The following is a 20301-nucleotide window of genomic DNA, read 5'->3' as shown; positions in this document are numbered from 1 at the left end:
TTCAAAATCTAAGTTCCAAAGTGCTTTATGAAGGAATCACAAATATTAAAAGACAGAATTAATTTAAAAGAAACTCTTAAAGAATGATAAAAGTGTGTTTTAACAATAATCCAGGCAAAGTAGCGTTTTACAACCGACTAATTGTAAAATAATTTTTTTCAGCAAAGATAATTTCCATGAGGTGTCCAGAACGACATACTTAAAGTCCTAAGAAATCCTAGTTGAGGAAATATGTTAAATTCTCATCAATCCCAGATGTGTGCCAATAAGCCCAGGCAACAATACACCCCAATAGGGCTATTTTTTTCCTTTACTCCTATCAAAATGAAACTTTACACAATGAAAGTACCCATGAAAAGTAACCTTTTTTTGTATTACAAGTTTCTTTGAAAATGAATTTTAATATGCAAATGAGCTATACACTACTCGAATATGCCCAAAATACACTCAAATAAGCTTAATTTTGTCCTTTACTCCTACTTCAAATAAAACTTTACATTGTAAAAGTATACATGAAAAGTAACTTTTTTTGTATTACAAGTTTCCTTTGAAATGAATTTGAATATGCACATGAGCTCCACACTTACTGAATATGTCCTAATTTGCATAGGCAGAAACATCATTCATATGTATGAAAAATACATTAGTTAGTTCGATTTTTCGCTTTAAAATTAGTTACTTTGCCTGGACTACAAGGGAAGTTTTAACAAGTGACTCAGCCGGGACCAGACGTGTTCAGGTGGTTCGCTGCAGGTTTTCTTGGTCGAAGTTGAAGGAACGTGCAACTGCTCTGAATTTCTTTGCTTGTCATCAAATATTTTTAATAATAAAATAATAGTTATTATTATTTATAGACCACTTTTCAAAATCTAAGTTCTAAAGTGCTTTATGAAGTAATCACAAATATTAAAAGACAGAATTAATTTAAAAGAAACTCTTAAAGAATGATAAAAGTGTGTTTTAACAATAATCCATGAGGTGTCCAGAACAACATACTTAAAGTCCTAGGAAATCCTAGTTGAGGAAATATGTTAAATTCTCATCAATCCCAGATGTGTGCCAATGAGGCCAGGCAACAATACACCCCAATGGGGCTATTTTTATCCTTTACTCCTATCAAAATGAAACTTTACACAATGAAAATACCCATGAAAAGTAACCTTTTTTTGTAATACAAGTTTCTTTGAAAATGAATTTTAATATGCAAATGAGCTATACACTACTCGAATATGCCCAAAATACACTCAAATAAGCTTAGTTTTGTCCTTTACTCCTACTTCAAATAAAACTTTACATCGTAAAAGTATACATGAAAAGTAACTTTTTTTGTATTACAAGTTTCCTTCGAAATGAATTTGAATATGCACATGAGCTCCATACTTATTGAATATGTCATAATTTGCATAGGCAGAAACACCATTCATATGTATGAAAAATACATTAGTTAGTTCGATTTTTGGCTTTAAAATGAGTGACTTTGCCTGGACTACAAGGGAAGTTTTAACAAGTGACTCAGCCGGGACCAGACGTGTTCAGGTGGTTCTCTGCAGGTTTTCTTGCAGGTTTGCTTGTGAACTTGCTCAGTGAAAGCACCCAAGCTGCTCCTGCGGGATCAGTGGTGGATGGAAGCGGACTGATCGGGTGTGATGTCCCTTTAAAGGCGGATTTGCCCCCCGCAGCGTCGTCACTGCGCAGAGCAGTTTGAACCAAAAAGCGGAGTGACCTTCCTCCTCCTCAGTCTGACAGGCACTGAAGCCAGAAGCCGGTCGCAGCTGCAGCTCTCCGCCGCATCCGCCTCAGACATGAACAACAACTTGGTGGGAGATGAAGTCGGGTAAGACCCTCTCGCTGGAGCCTCCTCACAGCCAGTGCTCTCTCCGCTCCGAGCTGTCATCTGAAAGCTAACGCTAGCTAGCAGGCTAGGCTAGCCCTAGTAACTCAGCTAGCCCGAGGAAAGAGGGGCAAAAAGAAGAAGTGAAAGTAAATGGTTGAAGTGGCTCAGTGGTTGGTGTTGATGGAGGAACGAGCTGTGGTTGTCTCCGGGGCTGTCACTCACCTTGACACAGGGGGGGAGGCGTGGAAGTGCGGTCACTTGTTTCCCTGTAGTTTGCAGGTTAGCTGGGTTAGCTTAGCTGTTAGCTTAGCTTTCGCTTTGCCAGCGAAGCGAAAGTCTCCTCTCGTCCCCTTCGCCCGGGCGAGGACGTTTAGCGGGCACCGCCGGAGGATGGAGCCTGTGACCCCCCCTTTCCTCCTCCACCAGGGGACGTGTCCCAGCGTGTCCTCAACCAGACGTGTGTTAACTCGGGAGCTTGTGCGATACCAGCGCCTTTTAAAGTGCCATTAAAACTTCCAGCTCCATGCAGGGAGCCGGGCAGCTGCTCTCCTCTCCCCCGCTGTGAGAGGCTCTCACTCGGGCTGCTGGAGGAGCCTGGAGCCGGGGGAGGACCGTGGAGGGGAGGGGGGCTGCTGCAGCTTCTGGAGGCGGCTCACTGATGGGCTCCGTCCCGGGTAACTTACGTGGCAGGAGGTTCATCAAAAGAGCTTTTATATGGTCGAGGCCATTTCAGCCGGTGCTGGAGGACTGGATCTGAATGTGAGTCACAGGAACCGGTCGTTTGAGCCTCATCTCCTCCTGCTGCAGCAGCCTGGTGCCCCGGGTTGTGTAATGTGTGTGTAGTGGAGTGTTTAGTCAGCTGGAGCTTTGTTGTGGTTCTGAAATCTGCCATCTTCTCCACAAAGACCTGAGAGATTTTTCAACCCAGTGTGTTTTCTCTGGTTTTTGTGTGAGACAGGGCAGAGATGCTTGTCAGGCAGTTTATGAATAACTCAAAGCGATGATCAGTGACTAACTCGATTTGTCATTTATCTACTTTTCCCAGGAAACTTTTTGTGGGTGGATTGGACTGGAGCACCACACAAGGTAAGTCACACCTGTTTTAACCTGTGAATGCTTCTCACTTCATGTTCCGAGGAATTTGGAATTCACTGGAATTGGTCTGGATGGCTGTTGTAGTCGTCACTGTTGTCAGAATTCAGGATGGGTAGTTGTTCATGGTCTTGTTTGGTGGCTGAGTTTGATTAAAACCTGCTTCCCAGTCACAAGTGGGAAGTACTTAAATACGCAGTACATGTACATTTGGATACTTTTAGTAATATAAGATAATGGTATTTTTGGCTTCTACCTTTACATCAACAATGAATGGTATTTAAGTGAATTGTGGTGTTATTAATAATAATGGTGTGTGTGACATGGTACCTGGATATAATGGTGACGATGGTCAAGCAGACGAAGATAGTAATTGTATTGTTATTCTTATCGTAAGTCCTGGTTCAGTTTTGTTGTGTTTTATTCAGAGAAAATACTTATACGACTGCGTTGACACAATAACACTGATGTATTTGAAGCAAGTGGTTGATTTTGTAGAAAAATAATTGTGCTATGTGGAATACAATGTTTTGATATCAGTGCAGTTAGGATAAATGTGTCGCCCTAAGCAAAAGATAACATTTAACTTTTTCATCTCCATAATGACAGAAAGTAGCAAATATTGTATGATGAAAAAAGTTGTGTATTAATGTTCATAACCTATCAAATTACTGTATTGATGTTATCAATATCCTGTGTTAAAATGAACCAAATCACAAAAAGCCCATAGAGTATATTCTCCCTGTCACATTTCATAATTACTCATCGTTGGTAGAGTCTAGGTTATTAGTGCAATGCGCCTGTGTATACATCTCTCTCGTTCAGAGCTGTGCAGAGTTGGTTTTGTCCGTCTTAAGCTTCTTTCCACTGGCTCATGCTCAACTAGCCATTGTGTAACTTTGCACAAGGGTTTGTCCACGTTTACATTGAGATCTGAACCACAACGCTGTGTTACACCGAGCCTGTTTGCCCGCCGATGCCCTGGGGCCTTCTAGCAATGAGAAAGGCAATTACGACAACACTCTCCAAAGTGACTCCTCGTTTGTTCAAACTTGTACGCTGATCTCGATGGGCGTGTGCAGGCATTACTGTAGTTGGTTGTACGTTTGCTGCTATGTGAAATGACAGCGGGTCAGGGCTGTATTTGCTCTGTAGGAGTATCAATATGTGAGGTGAAATTGTTTCCCTATAAAAACATTGATATAATCCACAATATTCTGGCGAAAGACAAAATCAAGGTCACTGAATGACGGTTTCCAGTGTGTCATAGTTTTAGTTGCAGTTCCAGTTATGGTGCAGGTTGCTGACGATATTTTAATAGTATAATATATTGTAATGATGGTACAAGTGTTGTAAATCATCACTTCTTTGTGTTCAGGAGCCAAAGTGGGCTAAGTTAAATCTTTAAATTAACAAATTTGCAGTATTACTGTTTAAATCTGTGCTTATTTTTGGTGGTCGTTTCTTTCTCTTCTCAGAGACACTTAGAAACTACTTCTCACAGTATGGGGAAGTAGTAGATTGTGTCATCATGAAGGACAAAACTACAAATCAGTCGCGAGGCTTCGGCTTTGTCAAATTCAAAGACCCCAATTGTGTACGGACAGTGCTGGAGACAAAGCCGCATAATCTTGATGGAAGAAATGTGAGTATTTAAAGAATCAAAGTATCAGATAGTCGAATCAAGCTGAGTAATCTGCCAACGCTAAGTAAATGTATGTCATAATCCTCAGTAGTGAGAAGTTATTCAAGGAGAATTAAAATGTTGGTTGTTTAGATTGTACTTGCCTGCAGCCAATAGTACAGATGATAAAGACTGATATGTGCTTGCCCAACAAGATTTACCTGTTCAACGATTATAAGCAATATTGGCAGCAACGGTTTGAATTGGCTGAAACGAAAGTGTTGTCAGTCTAGTTTCCCCTTTCGATTTATTGTGTCATTATTAGCTCCCTCATGAACTATTTTGCCCCATTCGATATTTTGACTGAGGCAGAGAAAAGCATACACTCTGGCCAATTATTGTTATGAATGTATGTCCTTACCCTGCTGTGTTAGGTACTTTAATATACACATTTTAAGGTTACTTAGAGAAAACGTTTTTCTCTCTCTCCGCTGTCAGATTGACCCGAAGCCATGCACTCCCAGGGGGATGCAGCCTGAAAAGACTCGAACCAAAGAGGGCTGGGTAAGAGGAATCTGATTTCTTATGGCGAAGGCAAGGCTAGGTGTTTCTGCTGGACTAAGGCTAAAAGCCGTCCGTCTCACCAACCCCTCCTCCTCACGAGGTTGAATTCTGAGATCTTGAGCTTCATTAACAAAATCACTCTGACTTTAACCGTCATTTTATTTTCAGATATTTAGTGTTTTTCTAAAAGGATTTTTTTTTGTAAAGCTCACAATGAGCAGGCGCAATACCCTTGAGAGTCCTTGGAATTGGTTTGGGGCTTTGATAAATCACAGAAGCGTTGAAGAACTTACGTCTTGTATCGACCTCTATTTGTGACCAAGAGACTGCAACAATTTCTGCAGATCTCTGTTAGAACATACAATAGCCTTGTATTGACCCATAATAACGTCACAATTTTTCGAGATGTTGATAAAATGACTCATGAGATTGTCATGCATGGCCTTTTGTCACCATGCTAAACATTGGAATTATAATTGTATCTTTGCATTATTTCATATGGATGCTGCAGTTTTATTGATCTTGAAGTTAAGATATCATATTTTGTCCTTGCAAGTGACTTCTCTTTGAATAAAGCTGTGAAAACACATAAAGATTAAAAGAACAGTAAGCTATTATGATACGAGAAATTGCCTTTCAGCAGTGAACGTTTTGTCAGGCAAAAATCTCTGCACCAACTTGGGCAATTTCCGGGTCGATCAACAATGCTATCAAGCCCCTGCAGCTCTATTATAGTCATTTTGTCCCTTTGGGCAGCCAAGGGTTTTATTATTGCGCCGCTGCTGTCATTAAAGCATTTTTTTTAAGTCACATATTTGCCTGAAAGCACAGGCTTTGTATGTCGGATGCTTTTAGAAATAAGGCTCTCTTCCTCCTACCGGAACTCCTTTCACTGAGTTTAAGTCATGTAGTTGGTAGTGAATGTTTTACCAACAAAGCAGAAGACGTAACTGGTAAAAATCGTTGTAAGCAGCATCTAGCCTTTAAAGCACGAGTGCAGTGCACAGCAATGCTCAGTGGTAGAGAGTAAGTGGAGGAAGCCGTGTTCTCTGATCTGTGGAGACCAGTGTTTGCATTGACATGACATGTTAAGAATTATACCCCAGGGCAAGAGGAGAACCTAATTTCTTCTGCACTGTCTGAATAGATGATGGCTAACTGGCCCCATCTCAGAGTGATCCTTCAACAGACACTGAAATGCATACACTCCCTGTTTTCTTTCAGAAGGGCAGCAAAGCAGATAGCAATAAATCAAAGAAGATATTTGTAGGTGGAATCCCCCATAACTGCGGCGAGCCTGAACTCAGGGACTATTTCAATAGATTTGGAGTGGTGAGTATTGCCAAGCACACAATGCAAGTCAGTTCACATCATCATTAAAGACTGCTTGAATGGATGTGACATTGTACAGGGTCAATAGTACATTATAAAAATGTTGTGGGATTGTAATAGGACGAGTATATATTTGACCCAATTGAGTCTGAATATTTTAATTGGAATAAGAAGGTACCCGGCCTGGTTTGCTAAATGGAGCCACTGTTTCCCTTTGTCCCTTTCAAGGTCACAGAGGTGGTAATGATCTATGATGCGGAGAAGCAGAGGCCCCGAGGTAAAAGCTGATCCCGTTTTTTTTCCCTCTCCCCTCCCCATACCGTACCATCTTAAATCTCATGACAAACTATTCTGGCCCAAAGAGAAAAAAAGCCCCTTCAGCCCCAGATGTTCAATTCAATTAAAACACTGTAACCCTTAAACAGCAATTTGATGTATGGTAAAGGCACACAATAAAACACAAAATGCGTTAGAAGCGTGCTAAATGAAACCCGTACAAAGTCATTACCGTGCAGTGACAAATAAATCACTCCCGGGTCAAGAACATTAAATTCTTTAGCAGCCCTGATGGCCGTACACTCAGTTCAACATTAACAGATGGTATCTTGCCGTGTCCCACCTGACCTTGTGGGACAATTCCAGTCTGTTTCTTACATCTACCTGGTTACGTTTTTTTATGGAAATAAATCATTCTGAAGGCACATTTTTTATTGAGAAGACTACACCCAGTCACATTTTTGCACATTTGCTTATACATTTCTCAATTTTATTGTTGAATAATTTTTAATAATAGGGAATAATTTTCTGTCGTATAATTGATTATTGAATTAACAGTTTCAATTCTAGAATTAAACCTTTTATCAATAAGGGATGCCACACACAACAGAGCAGATTGCAATACAGCTGGAGATCCTTGGTCCATTAAGAATACACCAAGTGTGAAGCCGATAAGATGAACCTTTTGAGATACGCGCTTAATGTACAGACAGACAGTTTTCTGGATTTTGTAGATGTATGTCGATTTTTCAATGCTAGAAAATCTTCACTAAAACTTTATGAAATGGAAGAAGTTAAATTTGACAGTGGTAAAAAGGAGTTTTTGGACGTAAGAAGACTCACTAGCTGAAGAACAAAAACAAGGCACTCACAACATGCATCTGGTATATTGAGAATGGGAATATTTGTCCTTCACAGAGACCGGTTCCATCGCGGTCGCTGAAGGTGATTATAATTAAAAACTCTTATCACGAGAACAAATGGAATAATGAAAATGTTTTAAGTGCCCTTTCATACTCCAGAAATCTATTCAACATGATTCCTGACAGTAGCGGTGACGGACATTAATATCTCAGATGTTTGTCCAGATAAATCCTAAATGTATCGTGAGTGTCTGACATGTGCCGGCACTTAAAGCACGGATGGCCTCACTGGGAATCAGACCCGTGCCACCGGCAGTGTTGGTGTCAGACTCTGCTTGCTGAGTTACAGTCACAGCTGTCTCATCTGCATTTGTCCTACATAGCCATGATGTAGTGGCCACTGACCCACAACATGTATCACTGCTCTTCCTTTAAAACACCATACATTCTCTGTTGGGAGAAACCCAGAATAGTTTGTCATTGGAATTTAACATGATGTATTGCATCTGTAACAACCATTACATAATCTTTAATAGTATAAATAATTATTTTACTAAAAAACCATTAGTCTTTGAATATTGGTGTAAGTTTTCTTTACCCTGATTTAGACGTACTTGATACATTTATCTTAGACGACCTAGTGTGTGTTTTCCCGTATGTAGAAAGTTAAGTATTTTTGTAAGTAAGCCCTTTTTCTATTTTTCTTTCTTCTGTCCCCCTTCTCCTTGTGAATGGTTTGAATGTGATTAACTGTGTCTCTTTAAGATTTGTCTTTTCTCCTTTAGGTTACTGTGCATTGACTGGTAGCACAGAGGTACAGGCCAAATGTAAAAGCACTCAGATTTTTCACTTGGTCACAATGGGGCGTACACAAAGTCGCATCAAACTGTTAACTGGGCTGAAGCATAAATGTTCCCAGTAATAACAGAGAGATGTTATTTGAGCCAATGAAGTCTTCATTCTGAATCTGTGTTGATTCACAGAAGATGTTCATCCTCTGAATTTAAGATTTTTAGTTATAGGGGATATGGCCATTGGCCAAACAATAGATTGTAAATCAATTCATTGTTTGAATAAATTAAGTGTCAGATTTGTCTGACCAACATTCCACAAGCCAAATATATTTAGTTTAGAAACCATGAAAATATTCACATACACATTTTCAGTAATAAGATACTTGATAAATAATAATTTAATTGTCACACTTTCTGCCCAAAAATTAGGTAGATTGAGCAATTACTTGAAAAGTCGTTGCATCTTTTCATATATTATTATTAAATTTGTGTCCTGTTCCGTGAGTAGACGTCAAAATGACGGCTGGTCCATGTCAAGTTTCATTCATGTCAAATTATTTATAACCCCTGAGTTTCATCTGTAGCTGATATCTGATTAGAGTCAATTATCAATTTCAGTGTCGCCGAGTCAGTGTAACCAGGATATGTCAAAATTTAATGTGTCAACTTGGTTTTAAATTTAGTTGAAGGACGGGTCAATGACAGATGTTATTAATAGCGATGGATCGTGAGGCTGGGGAAATGCTTGGCATGTTACTAGAGGTCTCCAAATTTCAGTTGTCTCACAGGAGGTTCCGTTGGATTGAGGTTAAGTCCCCAAGTAGAGATCTGCACACAACCCAATTCTGCCACGGAGGAAAGTTAATCAAGTTGAAAATAGATCACTGCGGCGCTAGGCGGCCTGCTAACACTGAAAAAGTTCTGTTCCAGATTGAGTTTTTACTGAGCAGTCGGTGCGGCTGCAACAAGAAATCTCTAAAGTTTGCTTCTGGTTGATGAACGTTGTGTACCCCCCATGAAACCTCTTGAACAAAATCAACAACTTGTCACTTTGGGAAACCAGTCATGGCCTATATCTTTGTGTTATTGTTGTGAACACTATTTTAATTGTCCATTTTAGGCTTATCCTGGCTGACTCAAAAGTAAAATTACTGAAATTGGGAAAGCTTGGAGAAAGCTTTAGGCATTCTACAGTTTGTGTTTCTCCATATTTTTGTGATGCATTAACAATGGCTGCTGCGAGTGTGTGCTCCAAAGCAATATACCAAGGGACAGATCAAGGTGGGGTTTGGATGAAACAGCATGAAGTAACACAACGGGGTATTGGTTCAATTTGGCATTTATCAGTGTTAGAGGGCGAAAGAGTGACCTCATTGTTCTGTGACATTTCACGTGAAATCAAACACTGCACCTGTCATTCTGCATGTTGAGCAGTTAAACCCTCCTGTATTCTGTATTCACCAAATATTTCTCTGCACAGTAAAGAGAAATTTCCCCCTCAATCCCTCCAGGCCTTAGTCTTGGATTTGTGTTGCTCTGCAAGTCTGCGACATCATCCGAACCCCAGGAGCCTCTTGCTCAGTCTTGACGGATCCTCACTCTGCTGGAGCCCAATACTGTTCTTCATCTTGTGTTGTCACAACCCCCCTGCTACCTTGATTCACTCTTGGTCGTTGGCTAGGTTTTGGATTTATTACTTTCGAGGCCGAACAATCAGTGGACCAGGCTGTCAACATGCATTTTCACGACATCATGGGCAAAAAAGTGTGTAGTTGTAGTTTTATTTTACCCTTAAGATCAAACGGAGGCTTGGGTGACACAGTAAGAATTTAATCGGGATGCTGATGTATTTTGTGATAGTACATTTTCCAGTGGCTTTCCATCAGTGACTGTAACATTATACGGCACAAATTTAGCATTTGAAATCATAGAATAATCCGGCTGCTGACATGTCTCATCTAAGTTTGCTCACTCTATTGATCTCATAGCTTCTAAAGCCACTAATGCTTGACAAATGCTGTTATATTACAGTTTGAGCTGTCACCCAAGGCTTTGTTTATACTGACCACTCCTTTAGGATGTCCTAGGTTTATTAAATTGTACTAAAAACTTCCAAATCCAACTGTTTTCTGGCTTTTGATTTGCCATTAAAATGAGAAATAATAATAAAAGTTGAGGCTGAATTTCACAGAATCACCTAAAGGATTGGTCCAATTCTGTTCTGTTTCTTTTGTTTTCTGATATTTCTGTTGACAGGTCACTTACACGTCAACATGTTTTATTTATTTATTTCATTTTTGAAAATTTTAAGAAAAAGCTCAACCCAGTGACCTCAGTTAAAGAATCTCCATACTGTGTCCCCCAGTTTTGGTCATATTACATTTCAAATTTTTTAAAAGAATCAGAAGTATCTAAAGTGCGGTTTAGGATCAGGCACAGTAATATATGCAGTTCACTTAGTGTTGACTTTTACTCAGCGGCTGCACCAGATGGATGAGGGGTTTTCTCTGTGCAAAGACAATTCAGACAGTGTCAGGTAATCTGTCCGTCTGGGAAAAGACAATAACTTCACTATGGCGTAGGATTTAATCACACTTAATAACCTCCTGGCAAACACCACACACCTGCTGGGAACCTCAGCAGAAGACAAACAAAACCATGCTGCGTGTTTTCATTCATCCTTCAAGGATTGATCCACCACTTTGGTATAAAGTAGATTTAAGTACTCATTCATTATCAACCCCCAATTTCCCTCAAATTAAATTTTTTAATTAGGCGCTTTAATAATAAATACAGAGAAACCAGCAGAGAGACAGTCTCATTGATTTGTGAGCATAATACATTTCACAGTGTAGTTATATTCTCTCAGTCATATCCTCATATGTCTCCTGCGTCTGTCCTTGATCTTAAAATGGCTGCGTTAAGTTTCTTAAATATTTGTCTCCAAACACTGAAATCCTCCGTGTATATTTCAGCAGTTATTTTTAATTTCTTATTGACGATATTAAAGTATTCTTCTTTTTTGGGGAAAAGTGCTAGTTATTGTGGTGCTTCTGCACCTGCAAGCACAGTGCTGGTTGCATATTTGGAGTCCTCTGTGCTTTTATTTGAGAGTGGACAGTAGAACGATGAGGAAAGAAGAGAGTTAGGTCTGAATTAGGGAATGACACCTAACAAATGTCCCTAAGGCAGATGTAAACCATGGCTGTTGTGGTTTCCTACAACAAACTAATATTACAAGTAAAACATGTTGCCAAAAAATCAGCTACCAATTACCCTTTAATTTGATAATAAGAAAATATGTCAGAACTAGCCTCAGACATGTTTCAGCAGGATTTCCGTCATGCTGAACAAAGATTTATTTTTATTTAAATGGCCCAGATTATTACAGTGATGATTTTGATCCCATTTTCTTGGTAACAGCTTCAGCCCAACCTGTGTACTCTCCAGTGTGTACTCGCCCCCCTTGACTTTGCCCTGGTTTTTCAGCATGAATCGAGGCTCGACTTAATCCATTGTTCTTGACTTGACATTACCTTACGCTGGGACTTGTGGGAGCCTGGGAGATATGAGTTACCAAATTAGAAATTGGAGCACATCAAACTGTGGGACAAATCCCAGTTCTGCTGTTGGGGACCGTGCAGAAGTCATGGTATCCATCACTCGTAGCTGTGATGCCCACGGGAGAAAGCGCTCAGGTAGCTGCCGGCGGCGGCGAGGCCACTGCCGGAAACATGTGCATGTAATTAGGTCGACAGAGAAGGAAGAGGAGGCTGGGGAAGGTGGCACCACCTTAAAGCGGGGAGGAATTTGTGATTCGTTTTCCTCCCGCAAGGTGACCCCAATAACTCAACCTCTCAGTCTATTTCTGGTTGGCTCCCCCTTAGTCTCAGCCTGTTTCTTTGCTCTGGTTAACGGCTGGTAGCCTTGCCTAGTTGCAGTCAAGAAACTTTTCTTATTGGTGCAATTCATTTTAAATTGACTCGAGGCAGCAAACGTTTACATCGGACAATATATAAAACTGAAATATAAGTTAAGAAGTGAATGAATAAAGTCAGTTTCTAAGCGTTAATCATTTAAAAGTTTAAGACAATCATCAATCAATCAAATTTTATTTGTAGAGCCCATATTCGCAAATCACAATTTGTCTTACAGGGCCCTTAATCCAAGTAACCTTTCATCATAAATATAAATTAAAAGAAACTTGGAGTCTTAATTATAACATTAGGATACTTTTGACTTTGTTGACAGTATAATTTGACATTATATTGGTGTCAAACTGTATCAGTCACTATTTTCTCACCTTTGACACAGTATGAAGATTCAGTTTAAGATTGAAAAGACTGTTCATTTTTACTATCTGCATGTTTACTTTATATTCTGTTAGAACTTAGATACAGATTTCTCTCTACACCCCTCCCACTCCAGAAAAACTTATTCTGATAAATATTAAAACAAGATATTCTTTGTAAGCATTAGCTGGAGAAAGGTAAGTCACGACCTTCCATTAGACGTCCTTATCATATATAGAGGGCAAAGAAATCTATGTTTCTCAGGTACGTTAAAAAAAGCCACTGTAATTCACGTTTATTGTCTTTTTATAATCTGATTTTGGGCTCTCTGAAATTCCTGCTTGATAATTAGTACCTGAGACACATAGCTGTACATCTCTCCAGGCTACACAGTAATATTAATTAACATAGCTGCCCCACATTATTCTGATAAACATAGAGTGAAGAGTTTTCAACCTGGCCCAAAATGTTGAGATTGAATATCAGTGCTAGGAGAGGTCTGTCTAGGTGAGGGTCGTCTAGATCTTACACTGGTGTTGCCAAACGTGCCCTCCTTGTCCTTTGTCCAGGTGGAAGTAAAGAAGGCTGAACCTCGTGACAGCAAAGCTCCTGGCCAGCTTGGCCCTGGCCAGTGGGCACCCAGGGGCATCTTGACTGCAGCTAATGGTTGGACAGCACAGCCTGCCCAGGGCTGGCAACAGCCATACGGGCCACAGGGTGAGTGGGAACACGTCCAAGAGCAGAGCCAGTGAGACTCTTTGTTCAGAGGAAAACCCAGTGGTAACTGTTTGAATGTGTTTAATCCTCTCCTCTAACATTAACCTTGTGCAGGGTGGTCACTGGTTGTTCTCTCGGTTTGAATGTTTGAACTGAATCATGTGAACATTTCATATCTCAGGCATCAGTGTTGTCCTCAGTCTAAATATTCTTTCTCTCTTTTTGAAGGAGTGTGGGTGTCGACCACTGGCCAGCCCATAGGTAGGTGTTGCACCTCTATTCTACCACATAGAAAATATCTTGTCTTTCCAGTCTGTTGAATTTGTTTTTTTTTTCATGTTACACAACAGTGAATTGATCAAACTGCAGATAGATGTGTGTGTGTGTTTGCCATGTGATCTGCTCTTATCTCTAAAGGCCTGTGTCACAGAGAGAGCCTGCATTGAGGGAGGCCAATGGGCTGATGACAGTTAACAGCGCGTGTTATCACTGATTCATAATGGCTGAGCCTGCTGATATTTTTCTATTTGAGACAGATGGCAGCCTTGAATGTATTCCGGCCTCCCTCTGCCATTGGTCAGGCTCGGTTTCATATCCCCACCTCCGGGTCAACCTGCAGGACTCACTGCAGAGTCGGCCCTGTAAGGATACCTCACTGTCCCTCAGCTTCAGATAGCAACCTTCAAATGCAGTTTTTTAAACCTTTTGTCTTTAATTCAGCTGTTTATTAAATCCATAACAAATTGAAACTAGTGTTGTTTGCCTACATCTGTCCTGGAACTTTTCATTCTTCCTGTTATTGCCTGCCTGTGTAATCATGTGTATATAAACAGATATTTATATAAATCATACATATTACCTAGTTCTGTTCTCTGTTGGAGAAGGCGGGTATGTACCTCCGTTGACTGCAGGCCGGGGGACACCCACACAGCCTCCATCACCTTTCAACGCATTCCTGGTCACATCCCCAGCGGGTGGCTTTGCTGCACCTCAGGGCTACCCTCAACAGGGCTACAGCACAGCACCTCAGTTTGGTCAGTAGCACTCGCTCATTACACATTGCTGCTGCTTTGACATCACTGCAACATGCAAACAGATACTATAGCATATGTAAGGGTTAGGGGAATAAGTAGGTGGAGTTTCTTAGATCTGATATTCATATATTTTTATATATGCATGTAAAATGTGTAAAATGAATCCATGACAGGTTTTCTTGGCAACTTTGCTGTTGCTGTGGTCAGGTAGGAACCGGCATCTTATCAGACAGGGACAGATTGATGAGTTTCATGAACTGCTGCTTAAAAAGAAGCCTGCGTGGTGGATTATGACCTTGATCCAGTTCAGCCTGTTAGCAGACCAAGCTGAGTTTAGGTAAATCATAGACCAACAAAAAGTGCAGGCTTATATGTTTTAAGTGTGTTGACAGAGTAGGGACCGTTACATTTGGCAGCTGGTCCTTTCAAAAGACTTGGTGGCACAATTTACACACAATTTCAAAAAGCCTAAAATGAGATTGGATTTGGTGGATTAATTGATAAATACCGACACTATTTACAGTTTTCAGGTGATCATATGATCAACTGGATTTTTTAAATATTCGTAAATACAACTAAAGTCTATTTTTGCTCAAGTCAATGACTTTGTGTCAAAGATAATTAGTATTTTCCTGCTATAATGTACAACATTGATGAAATTAAATCATCATTATGATCTTGTTCCTATCGTACAGGTTACACTTTCGGCGCACCCCAAGCAGACCAGTATGCTCCACAAGTTCCTCCTCCGCCCACCACTCCAGGAGCTGCACCTCTGGGCTTTGCCCCCGCCACCACACCAACTCAGGACTTGAGCAAAGCTCCCACCGGGCAGCCCGACTTCCCTTATAGCCAGTATGGTAAGAAAAGCATTGTGCACAGAACAGTTTGCTGCCCCTTTCTCTCCCATTTGATCTGAATCAACCCCTCTGCCCTGCCCATCTCCCTCAGTATTTAACGGATGCAACTACAGCTCATTCAAGTTCATATTTTGAATTTTAAAACAAGCAGGAGCTCGCTCTTGGTTCCATTTAGCTTGAACAGCTACACATGCATACATGCTTCCTGCATACATGAACCTCTCTGCCTCTACTGTAAAGATGCTGCTGAAGCTTCACCACATCCAGGAGTCTTCAGCAGGCATTTCTGTAAAGTTTTTCCAGCCTGGTTGTGGATTGGTAAAAAAGATTGGTAGGTCTTGGTGGGCTTGAATTAGATCATCCTGTCTTGAAATGTTTTTTTTTAAATTTTGTTTTGCATTTTTTATTTTTTTTATTTTACTTGAATCAAATACTCCTGTCTTTTCATTTCCCTCGCCTCCACCTCCTGTTTCTCTTCCTCCCTGTCTGTGACTTTGCTGGTTTTTTTCCTGGACTTGGCCCGTTTGCCATAAAAGAGTACCAGCATGGCAATATTAGGCCTGTGTTATTTCTGGAAAAAGGCATGTCCAACCTGCCAAGTTACCTTATCAAAGATTTTCAACTTGTCCATCAGTTTATCACTCTAGAGTCTAGAGCTTTGCATGCTTGTCTGCAACTTTCAGAGCCCTGTAGATATGTAAAGATATTCAAGTCCTGGCCAAGTCATTTCTTAACCAAAAGGTCTGTAACATTTACTATCAGTCTTTGTGGTCTCTGAACTGGATTGTTAGTCTGGTCAAATATTACCTTTGGACTGGGTTAGGCTGTGATTAATGTTCCTCCTGAATCTCCCCTGAGCTGATTAACTCTGCCAAATTTCACTCAGCATGCAGGGACTTGAAAAGGAGACGTTACATCAAGCCCCTTCACTGAATGTAGATGATGATGTGCTTTATTCATTTCTTTATTGAAAACAAATGGAGGGGCACCTTTTTCTGATTGTGTAGAATAAAGACTGAGACCTGGAGGTTTTCAGCTCTGAACCAAACGAAAGACTGAAATAATGTGAAAACTAACCAGCATCCAGGGGAACAAGCTTTGTCTTCATCGAACATTCGCCCTTTAGACAACATAATTACAGATAAGAGTCAGATTTTAATTCAGAAGCCTCATGATTTTACCTCTGACAGGTGTCCATCTTGTTCAGTGTTTTCCTGCTTGTGCTTCTCTTCCATCCAGCTTTCTGCATTTAGTGTCGTCTGGCGTTAAGTCCAGTGATGGCAGCACAGAGTCTCGATGGTTTTGTGAAATGGGCAGAAAATCCCAGATGATGTCAGTGATATCAAACAGCCCTAACATGAACGTTTCTGTAGCCACTGGATATGACGCTTTCACGTGAGGTTAGGAAAATAAAGTAAGTTTGTTAAGGTTAAAGTTAAGTTTGGCTTCTGTGGAGTTAAACAATCTAAATAACTTGGTTGTCATTAGAGAAAGGATCTAACCTGTGGTTTTGCATGTAAATTTATTCATGACAAATTATTTTCTCAATAATTCCCAACAGCCTGACTTCACTTTTATTACAGTACAATGTGAAACTTGAAACTTGATGTTCATGTCATTTTCTTGTTGACTTTTCTTGTCAAACTGAAAATTGAGAGAATAATTGCAAAACCTCATGTTTGTTGTTTAATTTTAAATCTTTAAATCTCATCAGTGTAGGACTTTATTGCTAAGTTTAAATATATATATATATATAAATATAATATGCAAAATATACACAAATATAACACAGCAAGGAGATATAACACATAGTTTATCTACCTCAAATTTGATTTTGATATAATCTTTGGCCATATGGTCCAGCCTTACAAAGCACACAACATTCATGGCATGTGACAGAAAGATGCTGACATGCTGTCTATTAGAAACAAGTTTCAAGACAGTTCACATCGATTTTAACAGTGTGCTGAAATGAATGTAAACCAATGGTGGCTTGGAAGATGGGAAATTAATCTAGAAATTGATGGTCTGCTTTGGAAAATGTCTGTGGCGTGTATACAAGACATATTTGATTCAGTACGACATGCAAAACTGCTGGTGTGGTTGCGCTTGTCCCTGCTTTTATTTGCCCTCCTTTCATACATTTTTTTTGTGTGAAAACATTTCTCATGTTTTGGCATCTACCAGCATATCATGCGCATTTTGCAAGATTTCCTGAGACGAGGCTGGCATGATTTTATCCAAAGTCAGGCGTGCTAGCAGATAGCTCACCAACTCACACTCCATTTTGTTTTGACTTCCAGATGAAGCCGAGCAGTGCTGTAGTGCAGACCCAGTAACTGAGTGTAAAGCTCTTAAAGCTCAGTAAGGGGGGGAACTATGTAAAGTAGTCGGCCAACAGTATCTGGGTTCAGTCAACCTGGTCTCCTCATCTCATTGATAGGCTTGGGTAACTACCCTCAGGACCCCTCTGCCTACGGACCAACGCGTCCTTCTCACAGTTATGGTCAGGATGAGCAGGGAGGATATAGTGCAGGTAGGTGCCAGCTCGTCTTCTCCAAAGAAGCACTTTTTAAGTCCTTTAGAGTTTATAGAGCTGCACCCCGGCCCTGCCTCTTTTATTTTGCTCAGTGTTTAGTATTTTGCATGTACATTTTGCATGTACATACAAATTACCCTGGTGTACTCTTGTATAGTAAAACCAGAGAAAGCAGCCAGAGAAATTTGGCATTTTGAGCTTCAGCATGCCATCTCCCCTAGGGGCTGTGGTTTTACTATACCAAGACAGACCATGTCCTCCTTTTTTTGTTTCCTCACTGTCCGCATTGCTTTGCTGATTATAAAAGGATGATCTAATTGTCAGAAAATCTGTTCATGGTTCAGTTGTCTCTGTGCCTCAGCGCAGTCCATTCACCCGTTGTTTTTACCCCGTGTACTGTCTCCACATTGTAGCTCAAGGGGTGAGAAAGGAAAGAAGATTTAAAGACGGACACGATGCCAGTCAATTTTCAATCTCTCTCAGATTCTTGTGTCTGATGCTCCTGTCGGGACTGCTCCCTGTTTGAGCAGCTCAAAACCAATGCTTTTTCAAATTGTCTTTTCTTTCACTTTTTCTGCCTCTTCTCTTTCCACTCCAGTTATTTATAACTCTCTGTACTCCAGTATTTATTGGTGAAATTTACATATCACAAGAGTCTTGTTCTAAGAGCATGTTACCAGGGCAGGAAAATAACCAATTATCAGCAGGATGCTAGAAAGATTTGGCTGCAACTGTGTTATTAATCCCTCCAGTCATTTGGTAGTTAACAAATCAGCCATATTTTTTTAACCATGATGTCCTTTTGGTTTCTACAGTTGCTGCTGCAGCTTTTGCAGGCAGATTAGTTTCTTTCCCTGGATGGCCCTTGTCCGTTTGCGCCATCTAGTGTTGAAAACGAAGAACGCTGTGCGTGTTCTCCACATCATTTTCCTCAACTTAATTACAAATTTGAATCAAATACCAATACTGTACAATAATTTATGATGTAATGTCACATCCCAGTAATTTCAGTCGCCACAGAACAATAATCATCAAGAAGGAAAATGCTTCACTTACAATCATCAGACATGTACCAGTAAATATAACGTGTTAGGGTAAATGGTGGATCATCAAACTTATTTACACTGGTCAATTTATCAGTACTTTTAAAGGACTAAGTGTTTTCTGTAACGATGCCTGGTGATACTGACATTAAAACCCTCTTCTCCCTGCACCTCTCTCCTTTTTGTTTTCCACCTCAGGCTACGGCCAGGACCTGACAGCCTTCGCCCACACCTTCGCGGACCCCAGCCAGCCCACGGCCTCGTATGGGGCACCGACAGCTCAGCCCACCAACGCCCAGACTGCCATCAATGCGTTTGGCCGAGGGCAGAACCACAACGTACAGGGCTTCCACCCGTATCGACGCTGACGGCCGCCTATGGCGATGGGCGCTGTGTAAAGATGAAAAACAAAAACAACAAAAAAAGAAGAAGTCAGGGAAATGTTTGTTTTCGCTAAAAAGCAAAACTGGAATCCTGGATCCTTCTATGGGATGAATGCACACAGTATGTGAAAAACAGGAACCTTTACGAAAGCAGGGATTCCAGTAACTTTTAAAGGGGTGTATTGAAACCCAGGTTTGTTTTGCCTAAGTTAAGGAAGATTCAGCAGAAAGAAGCTTTTTCCCCCACGTCCTTCCCCATGTTTTATAGTAGAACTAAACTACTTTGCAATAATTTTGATTGTCTGTTCAAACACTAGCACAGAGACTATATGTAAAGAGACTTGCATATAAATATGTATATTTATGGTGGACACAAATGAAAACAGGGTCTCAAGTTTCCTCAGCTTTAAATTCTAGGGAAAAAATGTTTTTATTTTTCATTTGGTGAATTTTGTTTACTTTCTGAGCCTTTAAAGTTTGTTTAAAATGGAGATTATAATTATATATATATATTATACACAAACTGTGCAATTTTTTAAAAAGAGAATTTTGTACGATAAATGTACACTTTGCTTGTTTTTTTATTTAAAGATGTAGACTTCCCTCAGGTGGCTGTTTTGGGTGCATTTTTTGCACTTATGCAAAAAGAAAAAAGGACAAATTATTACAAAAATAAATGTTTTATCGATACAATGACTGTCGTGGATGTTGATTTGTTTGCTTCTGGTATTTCAGCGGAGAGTCCTGTAGAGTAGAGCTGCAACCGTCTATTGATTCATGAGTTGATTGTCTGCAATAATTTTGACTATCAATTGTTTTTAAAGAAAGACTTCCAAAAGAAATTCCTGATTCATGTCTTCCAGATAATATTTCTACTGCTTTTCCTGTTGTATATCTTTTGAAATAGTATATTTGGCTGTCAGACTTTTAGCTTGGTTAACATTGGTTAAAGTTTTCTGTTTTCTGACATTTTATGCTTGAATGTCACTCTAGAGCAAAAATCTGATTAAAGAATGAATTCATAGCATTTCCATTGTGAATATATGGAATTTGG

At 40.1% G+C, this 20301-nt stretch overlaps 1 protein-coding gene across 3 annotated transcripts; it reads left to right on the top strand.

The window, feature by feature from the left end:
• The first annotated feature begins 1705 nt into the window (after positions 1 to 1705).
• Positions 1706 to 19943, top strand: dazap1 (DAZ associated protein 1). 3 transcript variants are annotated; one of them, XM_061078552.1, is made up of 13 exons: positions 1741 to 1834; positions 2880 to 2920; positions 4405 to 4571; positions 5049 to 5114; positions 6339 to 6446; positions 6675 to 6723; positions 10061 to 10143; positions 13241 to 13388; positions 13617 to 13649; positions 13925 to 14029; positions 14273 to 14422; positions 15118 to 15282; positions 19063 to 19943. In XM_061078552.1, exons 1-13 carry the CDS (start codon positions 1803 to 1805, stop codon positions 19230 to 19232), a joined length of 1317 nt encoding a protein of 438 aa, XP_060934535.1. In that variant the 5' UTR covers positions 1741 to 1802; the 3' UTR covers positions 19233 to 19943. The 3 variants fall into 3 exon arrangements, with proteins under 3 accessions (XP_060934537.1, XP_060934535.1, XP_060934536.1); XM_061078554.1 differs by lacking the exon at positions 13925 to 14029 and having other exon boundaries at positions 1706 to 1834; XM_061078553.1 differs by lacking the exon at positions 13925 to 14029 and having other exon boundaries at positions 14252 to 14422.
• Positions 19944 to 20301: the final 358 nt, after the last annotated feature.

The sequence above is a fragment of the Limanda limanda genome, chromosome 9, assembly GCF_963576545.1.
Source record: "Limanda limanda chromosome 9, fLimLim1.1, whole genome shotgun sequence".
In the NCBI taxonomy this organism is placed as follows: domain Eukaryota; kingdom Metazoa; phylum Chordata; class Actinopteri; order Pleuronectiformes; family Pleuronectidae; genus Limanda; species Limanda limanda.
Note: the sequence above shows the minus strand (reverse complement) of the source record. Positions and strands in the feature narration are given on the sequence as shown.